The 26,078-nt window shown below is 40.1% G+C and overlaps 2 protein-coding genes across 2 annotated transcripts; both read right to left on the reverse strand.

The window, feature by feature from the left end:
• Positions 1–596: 596 nt before the first annotated feature.
• Positions 597–22,569, reverse strand: LOC147640193 (uncharacterized). The gene is made up of 7 exons (XM_086824604.1): positions 22,484–22,569; positions 22,203–22,387; positions 21,127–21,466; positions 20,979–21,042; positions 20,556–20,898; positions 20,312–20,467; positions 597–650 (listed from the first exon to the last, which is right to left on the reverse strand). Exons 3-7 carry the CDS (start codon positions 21,230–21,232, stop codon positions 597–599), a joined length of 723 nt encoding a protein of 240 aa, XP_086680730.1. The 5' UTR covers positions 21,233–21,466; positions 22,203–22,387; positions 22,484–22,569.
• A 1,227-nt stretch (positions 22,570–23,796) lies between these two features.
• LOC147640194 (uncharacterized) lies at positions 23,797–24,593 on the reverse strand. The gene is made up of 3 exons (XM_086824605.1): positions 24,526–24,593; positions 23,861–24,436; positions 23,797–23,819 (listed from the first exon to the last, which is right to left on the reverse strand). The coding sequence occupies exons 1-3, from the start codon at positions 24,569–24,571 to the stop codon at positions 23,797–23,799; spliced, it is 645 nt and encodes a 214-aa protein (XP_086680731.1). The 5' UTR covers positions 24,572–24,593.
• Between the last annotated feature and the right edge of the window lie 1,485 nt (positions 24,594–26,078).

Raw genomic sequence — 26,078 nt, forward strand, 5'->3', positions numbered from 1 at the left:
CCTCCTTAAATCCATCACCAGCTCTTCTGCTATCACCAGCCCTCTGGTCTCTCACCACGTCACATCACCGCAGCAGCCAGCCGCCGCCAGAGCTGCACCTCGACCACCCTCCACTCTGCTCGCCCAGTCGTCAGTCAGCTGCTGCGTGTCTCTTCACTCACACCAGAGCCGCCTCACAGAAGACGTCGGCTCTATCTACTCCAGGTTTGCTGCTCTTCACACGGGAGGCCCCCCTTCTCTGGTTGCAGCATGGCGCTCCCCTTCGCCTTCTTCTCTACAATTCAATCAGAGCCCCCATGCCAAAACAAGGTGACACTTCTTTTATCTCCAAGCCGCAGCTGCGCATCTCCCGCCAGCTTCTCGAACTCGCACGTTGGCAGCTACGCTAGCTGCAATGTAAACCGCCATGTGGCTATTTTATAGGTTGGCCACGTTTATATCATTATTTTTTATTTTTCTTAAAGCCACCAATTATATTTCTTTTCACACCAAAGCAAAGGCAACACTAATCCTTTCTTTCCTAATTGCCCATGCCTCCACACACACTTTACATACAACTTCGAGTGCCCATTGTATTTCTTGGATGCCCACACACTTCAAGACAACCGAACAGCTGAAACCACCTGCAGCCAACCACGTTCTGGACAGGCCTGCAACAAGCCCAAATCAAATCTATTCACCCTGTACACTTGGCAAGGCATTCCACGGCCAAGTTTTCATTCACACCATGCACACGTATGTACACAAGCCAAAAATATCTTTCAGATTTACACCTAACATCGGCTGAGGTTGAATGTAACTGTGGTAGAGCTGTATTCTACCTAAACCACACTGTAGAGATAAAATGCTTTGAGGTCTAGCTCTACCATGTGGTGGAGCTAGAATTGCATTTGAGGTCTAGCTCTATCATGTGGTGGAGCTAGAATCGTAGAGGTAGAAAGCTTTGAGGTCTAGCTCTACCATGTGGTAGAGCAAGAATGCATCGATCTAGCTGTGTTCCATACACACATCGACAAAACCAATTACTCCAAGAAGAGACCTACTTCACATGACAAGAAACAAGGAGCTAGAATTGCATTTGATCTAGCTCTACCACATGGTAGAGCTATATTCTACCTAGACCACATCGTAGAGCTAGAATGCTTTGAGGTCTAGCTCTACCATGTGGTGGAGCTAGAATTGCTTCTTCTAGCTCTATCATGTGGTAGAGCTAGACTTCAATGAATGTAACCGGCTGAGGTTGAATGTAACTGTGGTAGAGCTGTATTCTACCTAAACCACATTGTAGAGATATTGTAGAGATAGAATTCTTTGAGGTCTAGCTCTACCATGTGGTGGAGCTAGAATTGCATTTGAGGTCTAGCTCTACCATGTGGTATCATAGAGGTAGAAAGCTTTGAGGTCTAGCTCTACCATGTGGTAGAGCAAGAATGCATCAATCTAGCTGTGTTCCATACACATCAACAAAACCAATTACTCCAAGAAGAGACCTACTTCACATGACAAGAACCAAGGAGCTAGAATTGCATTTGATCTAGCTCTACCACGTGGTAGAGTTGTATTCTACCTAGACCATATCGTACAGCTAGAATGCTTTGAGGTCCAGCTCTACCATGTGGTGGAGCTAGAATTGCTTCTTCTAGCTCTACCATGTGGTAGAGCTAGACTTCAATGAATGTAAGCGGCTGAGGTTGAATGTAACTGTGGTAGAGCTATATTCTACCTAAACCACATTGTAGAATGCTTTGAGGTCTAGCTCTACCATGTGGTGGAGCTAGAATTGCATTTGAGGTCTAGCTCTACCATGTGGTGGAGCTAGAATCATAGAGGTAGAAAGCTTTGAGGTCTAGCTCTATTATCATGTGGTAGAGCAAGAATGCATCGATCTAGCTGTGTTCCATACACATCAACAAAACCAATTACTCTAAGAAGAGACCTACTTCACATGACAAGAACCAAGGAGCTAGAATTGCATTTGATCTAGCTCTACCACGTGGTAGAGCTGTATTCTACCTAGACCACATCGTAGAGCTAGAATGCTTTGAGGTCCAGCTCTACCATGTGGTGGAGCTAGAATTGCATTTCAAATCTAGCTCTAATGGAGCTAGAATGCTTTGAGGTCCAGCCCTAATGGAGCTAGAATGCTTTGAGGTCCAGCTCTACCATGTGGTGGAGCTAGAATTGCATTTCAAATCTAGCTCTAATGGAGCTAGAATTCATCGATCTAGCTGTGTACCATGCAGATCAACAAAACCAATTACTCTAAGAAGAGACCTACTTCACATGACGAGAACCAAGGAGCTATAATTGCATTCGATCTTGGTGGAGGTAGAATGCATCGATCTAGCTATGTAGTACCATGCAGATCTACAAAATCAATTACTTCAAGAAGACATCTACTTCACATGACAAGAAACAAGCATCTAGAATTGTATTTGATCTAGCTCTACCACGTGGTAGAGCTGTATCCAACCTAGACCACATCGTAGAGCTAGAATGCTTTGAGATCTAGCTCTAGATCTAGAATTACATTTGAGGTCTAGCTCTACCATGTGGTAGAGCTAGAATGCATTGATCTAGCTGTGTACCATGCAAATCAATAAAACCAATTACTCCAAGAAGAGACCATGACGAGAACCAAGGAGCTAGAATTACATTTGATCTAGCTCTACCACGCGGTAGAGCTGTAATCATCCTAGACCACATTTTAGAGCAAGAATGCTTTGAGGTCTAGCTCTACCATGTGGTGGAGCTAGAATTAATTTGAGGTCTAGCTCTATCATGTGGTGAAGCTAGAATGCATCGATCTAGCTGTGTAGTACCATGTGGATTAACAAAATCAATTACTCCAAGAAGAGACCTACTTCACATGACAAGAACCAAGGAGCTAGAATTGCATTTGACCTAGCTCTACCCACGTGGCAGAGCTATATCCAACCTAGACCACATCGTAGAGCTAGAATGCTTTGAGGTCTAGCTCTACCATGTGGTGGAGCTAGAATTGCATTTGAAGTCTAGCTCTACCATGTGGTAGAGCTAGAATGCATCGATCTAGCTGTGTACCATGTAGATCAACAAAACCAATTATTAGAATTGCATTTGATCTAACTATACCATGTGGTAGAGCTGTATTCTACCTAGACCACATCGTAGAGCTAGAATGCTTTGAGGTCTAGCTCTACCATGTGGTGGAGCTAGAATTCATCGATCTAGCTGTGTACCATGCAGATCAACAAAACCAATTACTCTAAGAAGAGACCTACTTCACATGATGGGAACCAAGGAGCTACAATTGCATTCGATTTAGCTCTACCATGTGGTGGAGCTAGAATGCATCGACCTAGACCACATCGTAGAACTAGAATGCTTTAAGGTCTAGCTTTACCATGTGGTGGAGCTAGAATTGCATTTGAGGTCTAGCTCTACCATGTGGTAGAGCTAGAATGCATTGATCTAGTTGTGTACCATTTGATCTGGCTCTACCACACGGTAGAGCTGTATTCTACCTAGACCACATTGTAGAGCAAGAATGCTTTGAGGTCTAGCTCTACCATGTGGTGGAGCTAGAATTAATTTGAGGTCTAGTGTGGCAAATGGCAAAAATTTCCAATAGTGGCCCAAACGGCGCCGAAGAGGCATGAAATTCGAATCATGCATGGACAAATGTGTGGCAAACAACCCGGATCTATCTTGTTGTGTTTAGATGCGATTTGGACTCATTTTGGATCCGAAACTCTTTTATGGCGATTTTGCACTATCTTTGCCGGGACCCAACTTTGACGCGCTGGGAGAATTGATTGTGATATCCAAATCCATGCACGGAGTGATGTGGACATAGAGAAACTTCCCTAGCACAAGTCCATGTGGTCCGTTCTCTGATGGGGTCCTGGATCCTCAACTTCTAACTGTCCGAATCTGTCCGAATCTGGGCGGAAAAGATGCACGAGCGTGCCAAATGGCAGAAATTTCCAACCGTGGCCCAAACGGCGCCGAAGAGGCATGAAAATCAAATCATGCATGGACAAATGTGTGGCAAGCAACCCGGATCTTTCTTGTTGTGTTCAGATGCGATTCGGACTCATTTCGGATCTAAAACTCTGTTATGGCGATTTTGCACTATCAACGCCGAGACCCAACTTTGACACGCTGGGAGAAGTGATTGCGATGCCCAAATCCATGCACGGAGTGATGTGGACATAGAGCTAGAATGCTTTGTGTCTAGCTCTACCATGTGGTGGAGCTAGAATTACATTTCAAGTCTAGCTCTACCATGTGGCATTAGGAACTCAATGGAGTCTTCTTGGGCCCTTTTATTTGGCAGTTTAAGGGAGTCAAACCTTTTCTCTTAAGAAGAAACGTTTTCTAATTTGAAGCCTCAAAACGGCTACTTTATTCGAATTTGAATTTTGGGGGGAAAATGGAATTTAAAATCTAGCGGATAAAACCATATCATGTAACATATCTATGGAAAGCTCTTGATGCGTAGATCATAGATCTGTAATCTCCGCTCAAATCGGAGCTTGTATGTAGAAGTTATGGAGGTCCGAAAATTGTAAAATTACCCCCTCCCCTTTTTGGGGGAAAAAGTGCACCCTTTGACCACTCTTACACCTCTCTTACAAACCATTGGTTTTTGCTTACATGGCGGGCTCCTATTTGTCAAAAAGTTAAACGTTTCCATAACCTCATGGCAAATTAAAGGGCCCAAAAAGACTCCATTGAGTTCCTAATGTGGAACTAGAATTCATCGATCTAGCTGTGTACCATGCAGATCAACAAAATCAATTACTCTAAGAAGAGACCTAATTCACATGATAAGAACCAAGGAGCTACAATTGCATTCGATCTAGCTCTACCATGTGGTGGAGCTAGAATGCATCAACCTAGAATGCTTTAAGGTCTCGCTCTACCATGTGGTGGAGCTAGAATTGCATTTGAGGTCTAGCTCTACCATGTGGCAGAGCTAGAATGCATTGATCTAGCTGTGTACCATTTGATCTCGCTCTACCACGCGGTAGAGCTGTATTCTACCTAGACCACATTGTAGAGCAAGAATGCTTTGAGGTCTAGCTCTACCATGTGGTGGAGCTAGAATTAATTTGAGGTCTAGCGTGGCAAATGGTGAAAATTTTCAACAGTGGCCCAAACGGTGCCGAAGAGGCATGAAATTCGAATCATGCATGGACAAATGTGTGGCAAGCAACCCGAATCTTTCTTGTTGTGTGTCCAGATGCGATTCGGACTCATTTCCAATCCGAAACTCTATTGTGGCGATTTTACACTATCTTCACCGGGACCCAACTTTGACGCGCTGGGAGAATTGATTGTGATGTCCAAATCCATGCACGGAGTGATGTGGACATAGAGAAACTTCCCTAGCACAAGTCCATGTGGTCCATTCTCTGATGGGGTCCCAGATCCTCAACTTCTAACTGTCCGAATCCGGGTTCTCGAAAAAGATGCACGAGCATGCCAAATGGCGGAAATTTCCAATAGTGGCCCAAACGGCATCGAAGAGGCATGAAAATCGAATCATGCATGGAAAAATGTGTGGCAAGCAACCCGGATCTTTCTTATTGTGTTCAGATGTGATTCGGACTCATTTCGGATCCGAAACTCTGTTATGGCGATTTTGCACTATCTTCGTCCGGACCCAAATTTGACGCGCTGGGAGAAGTGATTGCGATGCCCAAATGCATGCACGAAGTAATGTGGACATACAGCAACTTCCCTAGTAGCACAAGTCTGTGTGGTCCGTTCTCTGATGGGGTCCCGGATCCTCAACTTCTAACTGTCCGAATCCAGGTTCTCGTGAAAAAGATGCACGAGCATGGCAAATGGCGGACATTTCCAACAGTGGCCTGGCAAGCAACCCGGATCTTTCTTATTGTGTTCAGATGCGATTCGAACTCATTTCGGATCCGAAACTCTGTTATGGCGATTTTGCACTATCTTTGCCGGGACCCAACTTTGACGCGTCGAGAGAAGTGATTGCGATGCCCAAATCCATGCACGGAGTGATGTGGACATAGAGCAACTTCCCTAGCACAAGTCTATGTGGTCCGTTCTCTGATGGGGTCCCAGATCCTCAACTTCTAACTGTCCGAATCTGGGTTCTTGAAAAAGATGCACGAGCGTGCCAAATGGCGGAAATTTCCAACCATGGTCCAAACGGTGCCGAAGAGGCATGAAAATTGAATCATGCATGGACAAATGTGTGGCAAGTAACCCGGATCTTTCTTGTTGTGTTCAGATGCGATTCGGACTCATTTCGGATCCGAAACTCTGTTATGGCGATTTTGCACTATCTTCGCCGGGACCCAACTTTGACGCGCTGGGAGAAGTGATTGCGATGCCCAAATCCATGCACGGAGTGATGTGGACATAGAGAAACTTCCCAAACTTCCCTAGCACAAGTCCGTGTGGTCCATTCTCTGATGGGGTCCCGGATCCTCAACTTCTAACTGTCCGAATCTGGGTTCTTGAAAAAGATACACGAGCTTGCCAAATGGCAAAATTTTCCAACCGTGGCCCAAACGGCACCGAAGAGGCATGAAAATCGAATCATGCATGGACAAATGTGTGGCAAGAAACCCAGATCTTTCTTGTTGTGTTCAGATGCGATTCGGACTCGAAACTCTGTTATGGCAATTTTGCACTATCTTCGCCGGGACCCAACTTTGACGCGCTGGGAGAAGTGATTGCGATGCCCAAATCCATGCACGGAGTGATGTGGACATAGAGCAACTTCCCTAGCACAAGTCCGTGTGGTCCGTTCTCTGATGGGGTCCCGGATCCTCAACTTCTAACTGTCCGAATCCGGGTTCTCGAAAAAGATGCACGAGCGTGCCAAATGGTGGAAATTTTCAACCGTGGCCCAAACGGCGCCGAAGAGGCATGAGAATCGAATCATGCATGGACAAATGTGTGGCAACAAGCAACCCGGATCTTTCTTGTTGTGTTCAGATGCAATTCGGACTCATTTCGGATCCGAAACTCTGTTATGGCGATTTTGCACTATCAACGCTGGGACCCAACTTTGATGCGCTGGGAGAAGTGATTTTTGCGATGCCCAAATCCATGCACGGAGTGATGTGGACATAGAGAAACTTCCCTAGCACAAGTCCGTGTGGTCCGTTCTCTGGTGGGGTCCCGGATCCTCAACTTCTAACTGTCCAAATTTGGGTTCCAAAAAAGATGCAAGAGCATGGTAAATGGCAAAAATTTCCAACAGTGGCCCAAAGGACACCAAAGAGGCATGAAATTCAAATCATACATGGACAAATGTGTGGCAAGCAACCCGGATCTTTCTTGTTGTGTTCAGATGCGATTCGGACTCATTTCAGATCCGAAACTCTGTTATGGCGATTTTCCACTATCTTCGCCGCCGAGACCCATATTTGACGCGCTGGAAGAAGTGATTGCGATGCCCAAATCCATACACGGAGTGATGTGGACATAGAGCAACTTCCCTAGCACAAGTCCGTGTGGTCCATTCTCTGATGGGGTCCCGGATTCTCAACTTCTAACTGTCCGAATCCAAGTTCTCGAAAAAGATGCACGAGCGTGCCAAATGGCAGAAATTTCCAACCGTGGCCCAAATGGTGCTGAAGAGGCATGAAATTCGAATCATGCATAGACAAATGTGTGGCAAGCAACCCGGATCTTTCTTGTTGTGTTCAGATGCGGTTCAGACTCATTTCGGATCCGAAACTCTGTTACGGTGATTTTGCACTATCTTCGCCGCCGGGACCCAACTTTGACTCACTGGAAGAAGTGATTGCGATGCCCAAATCCATGCACGGAGTGATGTGGACATAGAGCAACTTCCCTAGCACAAGTCCGTGTGGTCCGTTCTCTGATGGGGTCACCCATACAAAGAGAAGAATCAATTCACTATGTATACCCAGATTGTCTCACAAATCTTTTGTTGCATAAATGTAGCTGTACCACATGGTAGAGCTAGACTAATAAGGTCAGCCATAGCATAGAACCTTGAAAGGCCTAGTAGGTAAGAGTAAGTGATTTTTGACTCTTCAAGTCAAAATAGAGGTACGATACTAGATGGATGGTTTGTCATTTCAAGTCATCTTGCACTAGTTTAAGTCATTTCAACGCCAGCACTACCATGTGGTAGAGCTAGAATGCATTTCTCCAGCTCTAGCATGTGGTAGAGCATTCAAATTATCCCGCCCAATTTTAAATTCAAATTATCCCGCCCTTTAAGAATTAAAAATGATCTTGCTCTTTTTCAAATTTTCCTTGACGTCCATGTCACTTATGTAATACAAACCTACTTTCCCATCTTGTCATTGACAACTAGCACTTGGACATCACTGCATCCATTATCAAATTCAACGATACAACAAGGTACACATATTTTTGTCTCATATTAAATCATTATCTATGATTAGATTTAAAGTTTTGAACATGTCAATTAGAATTCAGATCATACACATTGACATAGAGTAGAAAATAAAAGTATGCAAGAATTCAAAAAATCAGGAATGGTTGAAGAGAAAAAACCTGAATCAAATATACAGATTTGGGTTGCACTTCTTAACAATGGTGATGTTGAAACTGATACGAGGGAGAAGATATTGAACCTGATACGGGCAAGAAGATTGGGTAGTGAAAAGCTGGTACAGGCCAGTAGAAGCAGTAGATAGTCAAGAATCTACTTGAAGCTGAGCCAATATCTCCAGAGTACTGGGGTGCACAGGGATGACTTCCCAGGCAATACTGGTGAACTCCGCCAGGTGCATGGAGCTAAGAATGGTGATTACAATAAATGATAGGATAATTGTTCATGGCAATTTGTCAATTTCTATAGACAAATGCTTTAACAAGGATGTGGCCCTACCATTTCCTACAATGGATGCAGTCTCACGATATGTGAGGCAATTGGTAGCATTGTCAAGTGGGATAAGCAATGCTTGTAAAGGTCACCAAATTCATCAAAATTTTTTGAAAAGACCATGGAATTTAAAGATGAGAAGAGCGTGGTTTCAAATGATGATATTAATATTTGAGAAAGCTAGAGAGAGAAGAGTGTTTTGCTATGGTCTGAGGACAAAACTAATTGCATTGGTAGTGGAGTCATTCTTTTGGTCTTTCCATATGAGGCAATGAACTTTGAAGTCCTTGGAGAAGAAGATGTGGGTGTGGTTATTGAGCAAGCATATGAAACTAGCTCCTCAACATTGCCTACAATGGAAAGTGTTAACCTCGTGAGATGGCCTATCAAAAGACTCCTTCAAATATGGATCACCATTATTGGATGAAAAAATGCAAGCAGAGCATAAAGCCAACAATGGGTTCAATGGGAGCCTTGCTTCCTTGCCTATCAAAAAAAAGAGAAGATATTTTATGGGTGGTAAAAAGAGAAGATATTTTATGGGTGGTAAAAAGGAAGGGTAAGGACGTGTCGAGCAACAGCAGGTTCCTCTACAAGGATATCATTGAACACAGTATCCTTATTGTCTACCATAGATTGTTGTGAAAAGAAACGTTGTCAACTTGCAGATCTTGGAATGGTCTTGAATTTATGTAAACATTATTGGGGACAATGCTTGCAAGCTAGAACTAACTATGTGTATGACTCTCTCAGCATGGCATGTCGTATTGATGCTATAGGAACAAGGCAATATAGGTTTGCAATGAATGGTGAGGAGATATGCTCTAGATCATGGTATGAGATGCATGGTATTCGAAGGACATCGTTCTATCAGTATAGGGAGAAATTCAAGAATGGTATGCAAAGAGGTATGCAGGGCAACAAGGGTATAGTCACAAAGCCTTGAATATGATGAAAATCATTCTTTTTGCATAGGATGTCCAATCCTAGAATATGATAGGAAGTCCTCTTTTAGCATTATGCATAAAAATAAGATATGTATTATTTTCTGAAAAGTTTACCATAGCTTCGCTGCTATTACTTATAGTTCTCAATTTTTCCTAAAAGAGTAAAAGCTTGTAATGAAAATATAATAGTAGTTCCTCTTTTACGCTTAAAATCAAACTATGAATTTAAATCATAATTTTAACCATAATTATAAATATAACTATGATTATCCCACTTACTCATAATCAATCTAAAAGGATTTACCATTATTTTTAATAGCACAAAATCATGAAAATATCATTTTCTTAATCTCTAGCTCATCAAGCCTAGAGTTTAGCTTTGAATTAAGAGACTGTCATTGAGAAGCATCCTTTTCTAAGGGATTTAGTCATAAAGATGGCTATTCTTTTAGAGAGAGAGATTTAATTAAAGAAAGCATTACAAATAAGCATAAAGATTAACTTTCTCTTAATTAATTATTCTTTTAGAGATAGGGATTTAGTCATAAAGATGGCTATTCTTTTAGAGAGAGAGAGAGATTTAATTAAAGAAAGCATTACAAATAAGCATAAAGATTAACTTTCTCTTAATTAATTATTAAGACTTTTAGGGAAGCCTTGATTTGAATTAAAACAATCATTTACAAAGCTTCTCAAGCTTAAGAGGGGCTGAGAAGAAGAAAGTCATTGAGATAATTAAAAAGAACCACATAAATCGATTTTACCTCCAAGTTTGGCTTGATTCTCTATTAGCGCAGTGAAGCCCCCGACCAATCAATTGGTCCACCAAGAGGAGAAGAGCAACTCCAAGAGTTGTTGGAGAGAGAGAGAAACTCCAAACTCCCACAAGAGAGAGGAAAATTTAAGGGATAATAGAAAATATGATTATTTTAATATAATGTTGGCATGGTATAGCTCCAATACAAAAATACAAAGGAATGAGGTTCTATTTATAGGTGAGGGAGGCCACTAATCAAGTCCAAGTGGGTTTTAGAATTTGCGAGCTGCAGTTTGACTCAATTTGGAGAAGATTTGGACCAGTTTGTCTCCCTTTTTTATTTGGTTTGATCCAGGAGAGAGGAGAGATAAAAATATCACATTTTTTTATTTAAAAACCCTTACACACATGTGAAAAAGGCTCCTACCTCAAAGGTCCCCCTCTCCTTACTAAGGTGTCAAAAATGGACAAGATTTGGACCAGTTTGGCTCCCTTTTTGATTTGGTTTGATCCAAGAGAGAGGAAAGATAAAAATATCACAATTTTTTGATTTAAAAAACCCTTACACACATGTGAAAAAGGCTCCTACCTCAAAGGTCCCCCTCTCCTTACCAAGGTGTCAAAAATGCATCATTTATCTAAAATATCTCATTTTTTTAGTAATATCTCTAAATTTTCAACTAATAAACCTTGTACTTAGTCAACTCTTCATCTTATGTGAGCATTTACTCATTTTGGGTATTTTCTTTTATTCTTTGGATTTATCTCATCCCAACACTTGGATTAATCCAATTGGCCCATTGGAATTGTAAGATTCCTCCCTCTAGCTTTTGAGGTGTGCAGGTGTGCAGGTGTAAGAACCTTCCTTCTGATCTTATAATTATTCCCCTCTCTGAAATAAAAGAGGGATCTTGTTTGTAAGATTCCTCCCCCAAGCGTTCAAGGTATGCACGAGTAAGAATCTCCCTTTTTGATCTTATAACTATTCTCTCTCTAGAGTATTTTCTCTCTCTAAGTCAAAACAGGTAGAGACGAGATCTCTTATATTTTTGAAGAGAGAATTGATTACAAGGGAAGATACTAGACATCAAAAAGGGGTTGGGGGAGGAATCTTACATTCTGCCCCACTTAAAAAACGCGAGATGTCCTCATCTCGCAGGTGGAGCATGATCTCTTTCATCTTCTTCTTCTTCTTCAATCACTTTCAACGTTACGCCTTGGAAGTGGACGATCGATTTTTCCCTGGTATTCTGCTGGAGTATGGATGACTTGAGAACTGTTGGTTAAGCCCTTGGTTTTCAGTTGCAGTATAGATCTGCCCTTTTTTCCTCTTCTACTTCTTTTGAAATTGTGACTGCTCTGGCTACTGCAGTTTGAGGTGGAATTCTTTTCTGAGGTTACTCTGGATAGAGGCAAATGGTTGAGTTGGAGTTCTTCTGGGGTTATCCTGGCTTGGGCGAGACGGACCCTGATTAGACTGGTATGAAGGGATTGGTCTCTGAATTCGGGGTCCTAGACTTCCCTATCCCCTTGACATGGCTGGAGTTGGGCAGTCTTTTAACTGATGACCAAAACCTTGGCATCCAAAACACCGGTTCTCACTTCTGAGCTTATCGTTCTGAATCCTTAAAATAGGTGGGCCTCCTGAGAAAGTATTCTGGGGGAAGGGTCTTCCTTCACTTTGGAATCTTCCTGCATCCTGATTTTGAATCGGCCCTTGCTGCCTCTTTGGGGGTGGAAAGTTTGAAGTACTTTCCTGGGCTTGGAATCTTTTAAAGTTAGAGGGTGCAGGCTTTGGCGGAATCTTTACTACAAAGGCTTTGGCAAAATCCTTTGCCATTTTTACTACTTCAGCCATGGACACTGGTTTGGCATTTTTGACCAGTGTGTCCAAGGGTTCATTCATTGCCCGAATAAACCTGGCCATGAGCTGTTCTTCATCTAGAGGTGGTGAGTATTTGAGTAGAATAGCAAAGACATGGTGATATTCTTCAATGGTTTTGTTCTCCTGCTTTAGCTCTAAAAATTCGTTCATTTTGGTTTCCAAAAATCCAGGGAGACAAAATCTCTTTCTCAAATAGGTTTTTAGGTCGTTCCAGGATTGAGTATTTCTGCTCAGACGATTGGTGTCACAGTGGTTCCTCCATGCTACCCTAGCTGTTTCCACTATTTTCAACCGGCCAAGAGTCATTTTGCTTAGCTCATTATAACCTGTGATGTCAAAATACTCTTCCATGGCTTCCACCCATTTCTCCACAGCCTCACCCAGATTCTCCCCTTCTCCTTTGAAGGGTCCTGGCTGAGTCCTATGAAGAGCCTTGCGAACATCAGGGTTAAGTTCGTCATCTTCAGAGACAGGGTCAGGTTGCTCTGATGGCCACGGTTTCCTCGTCTCATGATTCTGTCAAAAATTTATATATTAGAGAGAGAATAGTTATAAGATCAGAAAGGGAGATTCTTACTCCTACGCATACCTTGAACGCTGGGGGAGGAATCTTACATTCTACCCCACTTAAAAAGTGCGAGATGTCCTCATCTCGCAAGGTAGAGGACAACTCTTTTTCTTAAGATCCAATTTATTCTGGTCAACCCAACAGAATACGAGGATAAATATCCCTTATATAGAACTCATCATTAAATAACAATTCATTCAGATCATATCATCCATATTTTTAATACGATAATGGTCCATTAGACCGAAAAATTTCATTCTGAACATTCCTCCACGGAAATTTCAGTCAAGCAAGTTCTCAATTTGTCATCCCTTAACTTGATCTACCAGAAGTCAAGTATTAACAGTGGCACAATCCACTAATCTCATAGTGATTTGTTGAATTCATTATCATCATTCCAGTTATGAATATCATCACAGGGACTCGTCCCATTCATCCTCATTGTGGTTTCGCTCAGGTTATTATATTTCAACTAAATTTCAGAAATCATCATTTTTCGTATCAGAATCTAAATCAATTCATCAATTCTCAAACAGAATTAAAAATCATATCAACCACATTCGAATTCATCATCTGGATAGTATTAATGCTTATAATTTCAAGTCTTAGATTTACTCGTATATACTGCCGATAAAGAGCTGTAGTTATACCCTCGGTATATACGGTTAGTCATGATACTTGGAATTATAAGATAAATACCATCATGTCTAAGCCTCAAGCAAGTCAGGGTTCCATATAATTGCGGTACTTCATCTGAAGACCCAATTACCAAATTACGAATTTCAGTTTGAATATCAACTGGTATGAATTATATCACACAATTACAACCTTTTTGTGTTTCTTGATAAATTTTTGACATATTTGTCTTCTCAGTTGATCTTTAATAGCCAATTTGCTTTGATACCAACTGTGAGATCCCTGTTTCCACCGAGCAATAGATTCGAGTTACTAGCAGCGGAAGTAGCACTTCTCGCGTGGGACAGGGGTCCCACATTCGGGGCTCGTCCACGGATATCCGGACAAGAGACTAATCCGTCGGTTTTTCCAAAACCGCACCCGAAAAAACTTCCCTTATCCAGAAAGCACGGGCGATTCCTCCAGGATAACTTTTTACTTTAACGTAGTCAAGACCATTACTGATCAAACTGATCCGACTGCACCTATAAAGATATTCGGTCAAATCAAGGAAGAACTTGCACTTGGATCATTGGGATCAATGCTTTTTTCTCCATCAAGAGGCACAGCCAATGATTCCTATCCATAGAACAATTACTATCCGGGATTTACTTCATCTATCGTAATAACAGAAATTGAGTCTCGATTTATGGATCCATCAATCCAGCCTAACCCCATCCGATCCCATGAGTTAGCCAACCGCCCAACCACTGTAGTGATGGGATCCAATTTGGAATTTGGTTAGGTTTTGTCCCGGGTACCAAGGAAAAGAGTTGCAAGGCCCCCTAGCCGGAAGTTCATGCAAACATAAAACTAGCCACACCACTTACACACCCAATATGAAATTGCCTTTTTCTTAGCATCAGCTAACTTTAAAACAATCCTTTAATGAAACCATAGTACCACTGATCACAATCTTCCAAATTATCCGGTTGATTCTTAAATTTCCCATCATTCCTGCATCAGAGTATCTATGGCATCATTGGCAACTAGAATGCTCACCACCTATCCACTCAGGGGCCTTTTCAATAGTTCCTAGCCCATAATACTCGGCAATATAATCACAGCACTTACACACCCAATATGAAATTGCCTTTTTCTTAGCATCAGCTAACTTTAAAACAATCCTTTAATGAAACCATAGTACCACTGATCACAATCTTTCAAATTATCCGGTTGATTCTTAAATTTCCCATCATTCCTGCATCAGAGTATCTATGGCATCATTGGCAACTAGAATGCTCACCACCTGTCCACTCAGGGGCCTTTTCAATAGTTCCTAGCCCATAATACTCGGCAATATAATCACAGCACTTACACACCCAATATGAAATTGCCTTTTTCTTAGCATCAGCTAAGAAAAACAATCCTTTAATGAAACCATAGTACCACTGATCACAATCTTCCAAATTATCTGGTTGATTCTTAAATTTCCCATCATTCCTGCATCACAGAGTATCTATGGCATCATTGGCAACAAGAACGCTCACCACCTGTCCACTCAGGGGCCTTTTCAATAGTTCCTAGCCCATAATACTCGGCAATATAATCACTTATAAAAATCAAGATGGAATCTCGTTGAAGATCAGCAAGATCAACCAACAGATCCATATAAAGAGCCATGGACTCATCCATTGAAGACCAGCAAGGTCAATCAACCAGATCCATGCCCGGTTTCATAAAACAACTCTTACTCCTTGTTCCAATATCTTCCACGATGCACGCGTGGGTATCCTAGGCGACCCAGAGCCCGAGCACCGTATGGTCAACACCCTCTAGGATCCTTCGCAAGTGACCTAACGATTCACTCATAGGCCGCTTCCTTGGTCCCTCATCCACCGTACCGGAAGCTCACCATTTTAATCGAACCGAGGCTGGTCAAGACCTCAGTTAACCTTGCTACGCGAGACGTCCTCCATTGACTCTCCGTTCAGCAATTGCAACTTTATCAGTTAGGTCCCCACGACCTTAATCACAAGACAGTCAAAATGCTTTCCCAGCATTCTTGACATAAAACAGCCATTTACAAACAGCATTTACAAACAGTTTACAAATACAGTTTCTATATTAACTCTCATTTTTCCACATTATCCCTCATCAATCCACATTACTTATTCCACATTCCATTTATATGTGTACTCATCCCATCACACATCATTTTCCATCTCATCACTTCAGATTCCTTCGCATCACATATCATATATTCACATCCATACATATATCCACATCCACATCCACATCCACATCCACATCCACATCCATACATCCACATCTACATCCATGCATCTATTTTCACATCCACATCTACATGCACATTCATGCATCCTCATCCATACATCCACATCTACATGCACATTCACATCCATACATCCACATCTATATGCGTAACATTAACATCCACATCTATATGCGTACATTCACATCTACATGCATACATCCACATCCACATTCATACATCTACATCTACATGCATACATCCACATCTCCATGCATACATCCACATCCACATTCACATTCACATCCATACATCTACATCTACATGCATACATCCACCTCCACATTCACATCCACATCTATACATCTACATCTACATGCATACATCCTCATCTCCATGCATACATCCACATCCACATTCACATTCACATCCATACATCTACATCTACATGTATACATCCACATCTCCATGCATCTACATCCTCATTCACATCCATACATCCTCATTCACATCCTCATTCACATCCATACATCCACATCCTCATTCACATCCATACATCCACATTCACATTCACATCTACATGCATACATCCATACATACACATCCACATTTACATCCATGCATCCACATCCACATCCACATTCACATCCATACATCCACATCCACATTCATACATCCACATCCACATGCATACATCCATACATACACATCCACATTCACATCCATACATCCACATCCACATTCATACATCCACATCCACCTATCACAACCCATATACATCTTATCCCATCACATACACTTCTTGCCTCATCCCATACACATCCTATCACTTCTTAACTCATTTTATCACATCCTAACTCATCTCATATGCATCTTATCACATCTTATATCTTTTATGCATACCTCCGTGCATGAATTTCAATTATGCTAAAAGTAACACTTTTATAATAAAATAATCATCTTTTATGCATACCTCTATGCACGAAATTCAATTATGCTAAAAGTAACTCTTTTATAATAAAATATTCATCTTTCATGCATACCTCTATGCACGAAATTCAATTATGCTAAAAATAACACTTTTATAATAAAATATTCATCTTTCATGCATACCTCTATGCATGAAATTCAATTATGCTAAAAGTAACACTTTTATAATAAAATATTCATCTTTAATGCATACCTCTATGCATGAAATTCAATTATGCTAAAAGTAACAATTTTATAATAAAATATTCATCTTTAATCCATACCTCTATGCATGAAATTCAATTATGCTAAAAGTAACACTTTTATAATAAAATATTCATCTTTTATGTATACCTCTATGCATGAAATTCAATTATGCTAAAAGTAACACTTTTATAATAAAATATTCATCTCTTATGCATACCTCTATGCATGAAATTCAATTATGCTAAAAGTAACACTTTTATAATAAAATAAAAGATGAATTTTCTTTTACTAAATCCTAAAAATTTTGCCATAACCTCCTTTGTATGGCTGACTATTTTTCAATTTTCTACGTCTTTAAAACTAATTAAAAGTACACCAATATTGAAATTATCCTAAAGTAAACATTTTTTTTCCACTTAATTGAGATAAACATTATAAAAATTTGACATTAATCACTTAACCATTCACCTAGGATAGAGAATGGTTGGTTTTGTTAGAGAAGAGAGGGGAATTCCTTTTGTAATGAGGCCTAACATTATAGAGAAGACATAAAGCATAAAAACCATTTTAAAACCATAAAAATCCATAAAATAATTGAAAGAAAGAAGAACCACCAACTTACTAATGACTTTGATAGCTTTCCTTTGGCTTGATGGTTTGAGGGTTCAACTCTTGTTTGGACAAGAGTGGCCACCAATCTTTGGAAGAGGGAAATGTCAAAAACTAATGAATTATTAACAAATTCATAGTTCTTGGCTTGGGTGGAGTAGAGTAACAATGCATTAAACATTGTTAATTTTCAATAAGGGGGAGGCTTCTATTTATAGGAAAAATTGAGCTCCTAACCAAACAAACTAATTCTAGAATTTTCCAAATCAGTTTAGTTGAATTTGGACTAAATTTGGACCTAGTTTGGTTCCTTTTTTATTTGGTTTGGTTCAAGAGAGAGGAGAGATAAAAATATCACATTATTTTTGAGTTTAAAACTCATTCAAGCATGTGAAATATGCACCTCCTTTAATGGACTCCCCTTCCTTACATATGTGCCAAAATGGAATGATTATACCCAAAATATCTCATATTTTTAATATTGCTCATAGTTTTTTACTAATAAACCTTGTACATTTTCAACTCTTCATCTTATGTGAGCATTTACTCAATTTTGGATACCCAAAATATCTCATATTTTTAATATTACTCATAGTTTTTTTACTAATAAACCTTGTACATATTCAACTCTTCATCTTATGTGAGCATTTACTCATTTTTGGATACTCAATTTATCTCATTTTTTTGATATTACTCATAGTTTTTTTACTAATAAACCTTGTACATATTCAACTTTTCATCTTATGTGAGCATTTACTCCTTTTTTGGTATCTTCTTTTACAAATTGGATTTATCTCCTCCCTACACATGGATTGATGCTATTGGTCCATAGGAACCTTAATTGGACCATAATCCAAAAAATTCTGAAAATTTAGACCCTTAGGCTAAGGTCCTTTATACCCATTTCCAATTAATTCCAATTGCACATTGGAAGTTCTTTCTGAATTTCTGTTTCAGGGGAATTCATTTTAATAAGATGCGATATTTTTCTATCCAAAAATATTCAAAATCTGAATATTCTCTCTCTAGAGTATTTTCTCTCTCTAAGTCAAAACAGGTAGAGACGAGATCTCTTATATTTCTGAAGAGAGAATTGATTACAGGGGAAGATACTAGACATCAAAAAGGGGTTGGGGGAGGAATCTTACATTGTTTCACCCTGTTTTGGCCTGGAGAGAGAAAATAGAGAGAGAAAATGTCTAGAGGGAGGTACTTCAAAATTGAGATATTTTTTTGGATATAAAAATCATCCTAGTGTCTAAAATGGTTTCCCCTGAAACAGAAATTTAAAAAGAACTTTCCAATGTGCAATTGAAGCTCCCCTTGACAATAATCATTTGCTTCAATTGAAAGGACTCTCCAACTAGCTACTATATCTCCGTTGATGAGCATATCAACACATTCTCCGCTCTGAAATTGAATGGCCATTTCACATGTCATAAGAATGGAAACCATTCTAAAAAATCAGTATTGTTTTAGGATGGAGTTTCATACTCTTAATATATCCATAAATTATTAGTCAAATCTTATAGATTTGTTTGAGTACAAATTTACCATGTACAAATCCATAGTTTTCCAAGGGGGATTTTTTTTTGCGAGCTTTTTTTGCCGAGCTTTTTGGAGCAATGAACAAGGAGTCCGAGCTTTGCAAAGGACCATGAACTTACTATGAGCTTTGTAAAGGACCAAGAACTTACTTACATATAAATAACAAGCTTTGAAAGATCAACAATATAAATTTCAATCTTTTGATCCACATCATACTTATTGATATAATTACATATATTCATATATGTAACTAAATTCATGCACCTCATACATATACACATACAAAATATACATATACATACATACATGCAAGAGCTACCTACCTACATACTAACATACATACATACATACATACATACATACTTTCTTACTTACTTAAATATAAAAAACAATCCTTTAAAGATAAAAAATATATATATCGATCTGTAAAGTTCCAAACCATGAAAATCTCGATTACAAAGTCTTTGATCCACATCATACTTATTGATATAATTATATATATACATATATCTACCTAAATTCATACACCTCATACATATACATATACATACATATACATATATACAAGAGCCACCTACGCAGCACTAACATATATACATACATTGCATACATACATACTTGCTTACTTACTTAAATATAAAACACAATCTTTTAAAGATAAAAAATGTATATATCGATCTTTAAACTTCCAAACCATGACAATCTCGAATACAAAGTCTTTTGATCCACAAATTATAGCATTCTAATTATAGCATTCTTCTACATGTCATCCCGACCTAATGAGAAATCTCCCAGACATGCTTTGGCTACCTCCATGTCATTCTCTATCCCCATATAGTGCCTTTTTAACTCTTGGCATGCACGTCCCAAGCCTCCACATCCCGCAAAAACGTCCAAGACACTATCTCCTTCACTTGAGAAGGTCTCCACTAGCCACCTACAATGAAATACAATCATAAACGTGCATCTAAGTATTTTGAAAAAGTAGCTATGAAAATGACCAGAATGAAAATTATCTCACCTAAAGAACATAGGAGATCTTTCTGCACCACCTCGAATGTAACGCTCCAAGACCATTGTGCGTTGGAATGGATGCTTCTTATTCTTCTCAAAAATGAAATTTCGTTGAGCATTGAATAACTTCTTTGAAACATTTTGCCCAGCCTCACGATCAATAATAGGGACATGGCAATTTACTCGATAGAACATACTAAGCGCCAATGTATCCACCTACCATAACGAGAAAACATTATGTTTGGATATCCATACCACATAACATGTATACACAAAGGGAAATATTTCAGAGATTATGACTTACCCGTTCTCCATTGTCATACAAATAACTTGATTCCACATGAACAGACATTGTTCGATGCATGACCAATCCAACTTTCTTTCCCATGGAATATATTTTAGGAAGTTGATCCATTAGACTCAAACACACAAACCAACCCTCATCGGCCACAAACAAACCAACAAAACTGAGTGTGGCACGTATCAATGATGAAGAAACTTGATTCCATGAGGGACACCCATCTGTATCTACATCAACAACCTGTAAACCTGTAGGAAAGTCAGCCCATACGAGGCGAGCCACTGTATCTGAGGGAGCACCTCTATGAGATAGAGCCTTGGGAATCTTCATCAAGAATTCTTCCACACTACATAAAAGATTTATGATGTTTGGTTTTGGTAAGTAGAACTTGGAAAACTAATTATATGGTGAAATTTTTCTTTTTACCTATCTGAGCCCTCCGAAAGAGTGTGGATGTCTACCAGCAATATGTGTGAAAAACATCTCTCACCTGCAAGTAAACAAGACAAAAAATGAGATGCATTTCGAAAGCACACACTTCTCAAAATAAATTTGCAATGGAAAGTACTCTTACTAGTCATGTCCATGATGTCACGTTGTCCTGACACCTCCCCCTCTTGAAGATGCTTTGGAGGGTCTCTCTTGATCTTCATTTGTGGGGTCTCCCTCTTGAACATCATGCATAATGTCAAGACGTCTCTTTGTTCGCCTCTCACGTTGCACTTGAGATGATGTAGATGTATGCTCTTGGTGTGATTGTGGCACTCGTGACAGTGGTGTGGATGGTTTTGGGGCCACGCGCGAGGATCCAACTACTGGAGACTGGGTCAAGATTGTTGGCTGTGGGGAAGGTATTCTAGAGTCTTCTTGAGTTGGGGGCTCTCTTTCAAGCTCAGATTGGCAATTCTTAAATTCTTCAAGAAATAGATCAAGATAATTAGTAAAAAGGTAAAAATCCCCATACCTTTTTGTATATGTATATGTACGTAGATGTATATGTATCTAAGTATATGTATATGTACATGTATGTGTATATGTATATGCATATGTATATGTATATGTATATGTATGTAGGTATGTATCTATGTATATGTATAGGTATGTATATGTATGTAGGCATGTGTCTATGTATATGTATGTAGGTATATGTATCTATTTATATGTATATGTATGTAGGTATGTATGTATCAAAACTTAACAATGTTTCTTTAAAATCTAACATGCCAAATCTTAAATGTAACATGAACTTTGTATGTATGTAGGAATTTAGTGTATGTGTGTAGGTATGTATTTATGTATGCATATGTATATATACATATGTATTTGTATATGTATATATCTGTATGTATATGTATCTAATATGTATATGCATATATCTAATATGTATTTGTATATGTATATGTATCTAATATGTATTTGTATATGTATATATCTGTATGTATATGTATCTAATATGTATATGCATATGGATAGTTTACATATGTATAGGTAGGAAGGTTTACATAAACATATACATATTAGATACATATACATATTAGATACATATACATATGTATAGGTAGGAAGGTTTACATAAACATATACATTTACATTTACATGCATACAATTCAGTAGGAAGCAAAAAAGTACCTTTTTCTAGGAGCTCCTCACTTGGAGGCACATGATTTAGAGGATAGTCCAACCACCAAGGACATCTCTTAAATTCCCAATCAGAAACCCCTCTCTCAACCCATTCCTTCGGGTACATTGTTTCCGAGGAATTTGGATCTACCCATTCTTTGATTGCTTCCGTCTCTTCGTCCATTAGACCTTGGCCAATGAGTAGCTGCACCCACCTACATGTCCAAAATAAAACAAACAGTACTAAAATATTTTTTTAAAAGCGTATATGTATTTTCTACAAAAATGTAATGGCAATAGAAGATATATACCTATAGACAACCCTCTTTGCGGCATTCTCCACCTCAGGTTGCTTTTGGCCTTCCTTTACTTTTCCAATCTTTGCCCACACCTCATGAAAAGCCCATGGTATGTGTTTCAATCGCTCCTCTTGCACCCATTGCATAAATGGTGGGATGTAGACAACATCATCATATACCAATAAACCCTCCAAAATAGAGTCTGCCTCCCCTATTAGCTCTTCCCAATACAACTCTTTCTTCATATGCAGCAACGTCTTTTTGTTATCCCCAAACATCTCTGAAATTACCTTGTCCTTTGCCCTCCCGGTCATAAGCATTTGAAGCAATTCTGTCTTCCTATTTCAGCATCATACCAAAACCATAAGAGATTAGATATTAAGGTTAGTTTATGTTAAGGGAGGTTTATTGACATGTGACATACCTTTGAGTTGAAATCCGAGATATGGCGACTGTGTAGAGCTTTTCTTTGGTCAGAGCAACCAATCCCTTCTTGGACCAATCATAGTTATATACGAGTTGAAAGAATGCATCACCATTGGATGGGTTTGCAATTATGAGCATCTTGTACGCTCTATCTCGAAATGTTTGCTCTACACCACGTCTGGCTTTCTCACATTTTGTCTCATATTCTTGCAACCCCATGGCATGTCTATCAATGCATGATATAGCTTGCTTCACCGCATTTTCAAACGGTGTCTACGTATAACGAAAAGGACTCATTATCACTCACACGATTAAAAAACATTGATAATCCTTTTATTAATAAAAGATGGGAAATGCAAACACTACCTTCCACACAAGCTGTGCCAAGATCGTAGCTGGAGCATTGTACCATTGCTCTCCACTTCGTCACTCCAAACTAAGCTCCATTAAAAACCTCCTTACGTCTTCACCAAGGTAGTCCAATATGGATGATTTGTCCGCCATTCCAAATCGTTGAAACATGAAGATCTCATGTTTCAATATGGATGATTTGTCCGCCATTCCAAATCGTTGAAACATGAAGATCTCATGTGACAATGTGGGTGTAACACTAGTCCGCACCAATCTGTGTTGTAAAGAGTCACAATGAGCTAAGAACTTAACCATGACTTCACAATGTCCATAATTAAGTAGAGAGAGATCACTTACTCATTTTGAGATCGCAAAGCCAATAGCAATTCTCCTTCTTGCTTCTTGTCCACAACCAAAAATTGACATTTGACCCGGACATGGCGTGAGGGGCTATGAGACCAAGCTAGAGAAAGCAAAATAAAGATATTACAATATATTACTTTTAATGTTGCATAAAATCACTCTATGACATTCAAAAGAACATACCTTCACGCACTCGAGACATCCATGCCTTCACACGATGATTGCCATCCCATACAAGAAACTTCTTACCACTGAGATCCTCCCACTCAGTTCCTCTGATTTCATCCTCAAATCTGTCATGTTGTACCACCCAGTTTGGTCCCCATTCTTGCAAGTCTATTTGTGTGACCGCGAAATACATAGAGCTTCCTGGACGTGTAAGTGAAACTAAAAAAGGAGGAGATGCTTCGACATAACCATGGCAGTCAAAAGAATCACGAAACACCTCAAGTTGGGTAGAAACTGTACGGATGGATTCATTTGGAATCAGCCTGCATAAAGGGACCAATGGGGTAGAGGAATTGCGTTGCACAAAAAACTTAGTGAATACATCACCAAGCAATCCCAATTCAATAGATTTTCTAAGAAGCCTTCTATGGGTCTCCCCTTGACCAGTACTAGATTCAGGAATCTCCGTGTGAGTTGGAGGAGGTGAGCTCATTTCGTTCTCCAACACAAGCACTTCTTCCTCATGACCAAGAGAATTATGCGCTTCTGTTTCCTCTCTAACAGGAGATACATGTGAGGACAAAGGTGTCCGTGATTGAGCTTCCTCGCTAAGAGTCAAACAAACACGCCCAGATCTTAGTGAGTATCCCCTGTTGTCTGTAAGACACACACACCAAGCCCAAGTAAGCATATCTAAAACAATAAAACACAATCTCAATAGAATCTTGGCTATTCACATCATATACCTTTCTTAGTCTTTGCCTGTTGTTTTCCTGCTTTTCTTGGAGCCATCTTCCTTTCTTTTGCCCTGAATATGAGTAGCAAAAAGTTTGAGCTGAATCACACATAAACCCTACTTCATGTATATAGGAAAACATCAACCTCACACACAAACATCTCCTACTAGTGTGTGTGTGTGTGTGGGGAGAGAGAGAATAGCATAGACATGAAGTGAAGCCACGGATTATATTGAAGAGCTAGAGTTGCAAAATGGGCTCTTCTGGTTAGAGTGCACATTTGAGGAGAAACCAATAAACCTGAGCTTCCTAGCTTAATACAAGAGCCATTGAAGGAGCTAATATATATTGGCTGTTCATGGTGGCAGTGATGCAAACCCATTGCAGTGTTTTGTCCGAGAGGACCATGATATAAGCGTACAAGGACGTGCAGGTGCAAGAACCATTATGCAAGCCTTACTACTGAGAAATGCACCCGAACTCGTCTGCCCATTTCTTCGTCATCATCATTACGATGATCCATAGCCAAATGTGAGCTCAAATTCATTGTGCCATATGTTCAAGCAATGCGTACAAGAAATGAACCATTCAAATGGGACTTACACGACTCTCTGTTGTGTGAGCTTGTGCTTTAAAGTTTCCTATTCCTATTGGGAGAAGTAAAGGTAAGCCTAATGTATCTAATATTTGAATGGGAGTAAAGGTGCTAAGCCTAAGGACGTAAAGGTAAGCCTAAGGTATCTAACATTTCAATGGACGTAAAGGTAAGCCTAAGGTATCTAACATTTCAATGGACGTAAAGGTAAGCCTAAGGTATCTAACATTTGAATGGGAGTTAAAAAATTCTATGTTGTGTATAAATTCACATGACCTCTATGCTATGTATATATTATATGGCTAAAGGTTGTGGTAGAACTAAAGTACTTAATGTTTATAGGAAAAGGTAAACATAAGGTACCTAACATTTAGGTTCCTTTAGGTGCCCACCCACCCACCTCCCCTCTCCTATGTACATCTTGATGCTTCCACCCCAGGCAATGTGCATTTCAACCTTCCCGGCACGCTCCCAAATGCAATGGTCGCTCGTGCATTTCCACCCCCCGGGCACGCTTACCCTTCCAAATGCAATGGTCGCTCGTGCATTTCCACCCCCCCGGCAGAGCCGGGGGATGGTCTAGCGCAGACCATCCCCCGGCTCTGCCGGGGGGGAGGAAATGCACGAGCATGGCTTATTAAGGTCGTTTTCTCCAGCAAAACGTCTGTGCGACGCCTGTGTCTGGGGCAGCGCTGGCCGCAACGCCTCCTCAACAAAACGTTCAGCGACGCCAAAACGCCACCGGCTCAATGCTCAGCAACGCCTCCATCGTCTCTCCTCCAGCATGTCCACTCCCCCGGCAGAGCCTGGGGATGGTCTGCACTAGCGCAGACCATCCCCACTAGGCTCTGCCGGGGGAGTGGACATGCTGGAGGAGAGGCGATGGAGGCGTTGCGGCCAGTGCTGCCCCCGTCTCCTCACACTTGACCTTCTCAACATGGTGTCCGCCAACGCCACAAACTGGACG

The sequence above is a fragment of the Cibotium barometz genome, chromosome 3, assembly GCF_041138505.1.
Source record: "Cibotium barometz isolate CiBa-2024 chromosome 3, ASM4113850v1, whole genome shotgun sequence".
In the NCBI taxonomy this organism is placed as follows: domain Eukaryota; kingdom Viridiplantae; phylum Streptophyta; class Polypodiopsida; order Cyatheales; family Cibotiaceae; genus Cibotium; species Cibotium barometz.

Coding starts and splice junctions, on each gene's coding strand:
- LOC147640193 (XM_086824604.1), bottom strand. CDS start 21,232: ATGATGTTCAAGAGGGAGACCCCACAAATGAAGATCAAGAGAGACCCT. Junction 21,043..21,126: donor TGACATCATGGACATGACTA/GTAAGAGTACTT, acceptor GTTTACTTGCAG/GTGAGAGATGTTTTTCACAC. Junction 651..20,311: donor ATCCATTCCAACGCACAATG/GTCTTGGAGCGT, acceptor GGCTTGTTGCAG/GCCTGTCCAGAACGTGGTTG.
- LOC147640194 (XM_086824605.1), bottom strand. CDS start 24,571: ATGGCTCCAAGAAAAGCAGGAAAACAACAGGCAAAGACTAAGAAAG. Junction 24,437..24,525: donor ACAGGCAAAGACTAAGAAAG/GTATATGATGTG, acceptor TGTGTCTTACAG/ACAACAGGGGATACTCACTA. Junction 23,820..23,860: donor TGAGTGGGAGGATCTCAGTG/GTAAGAAGTTTC, acceptor CATCGTGTGAAG/GCATGGATGTCTCGAGTGCG.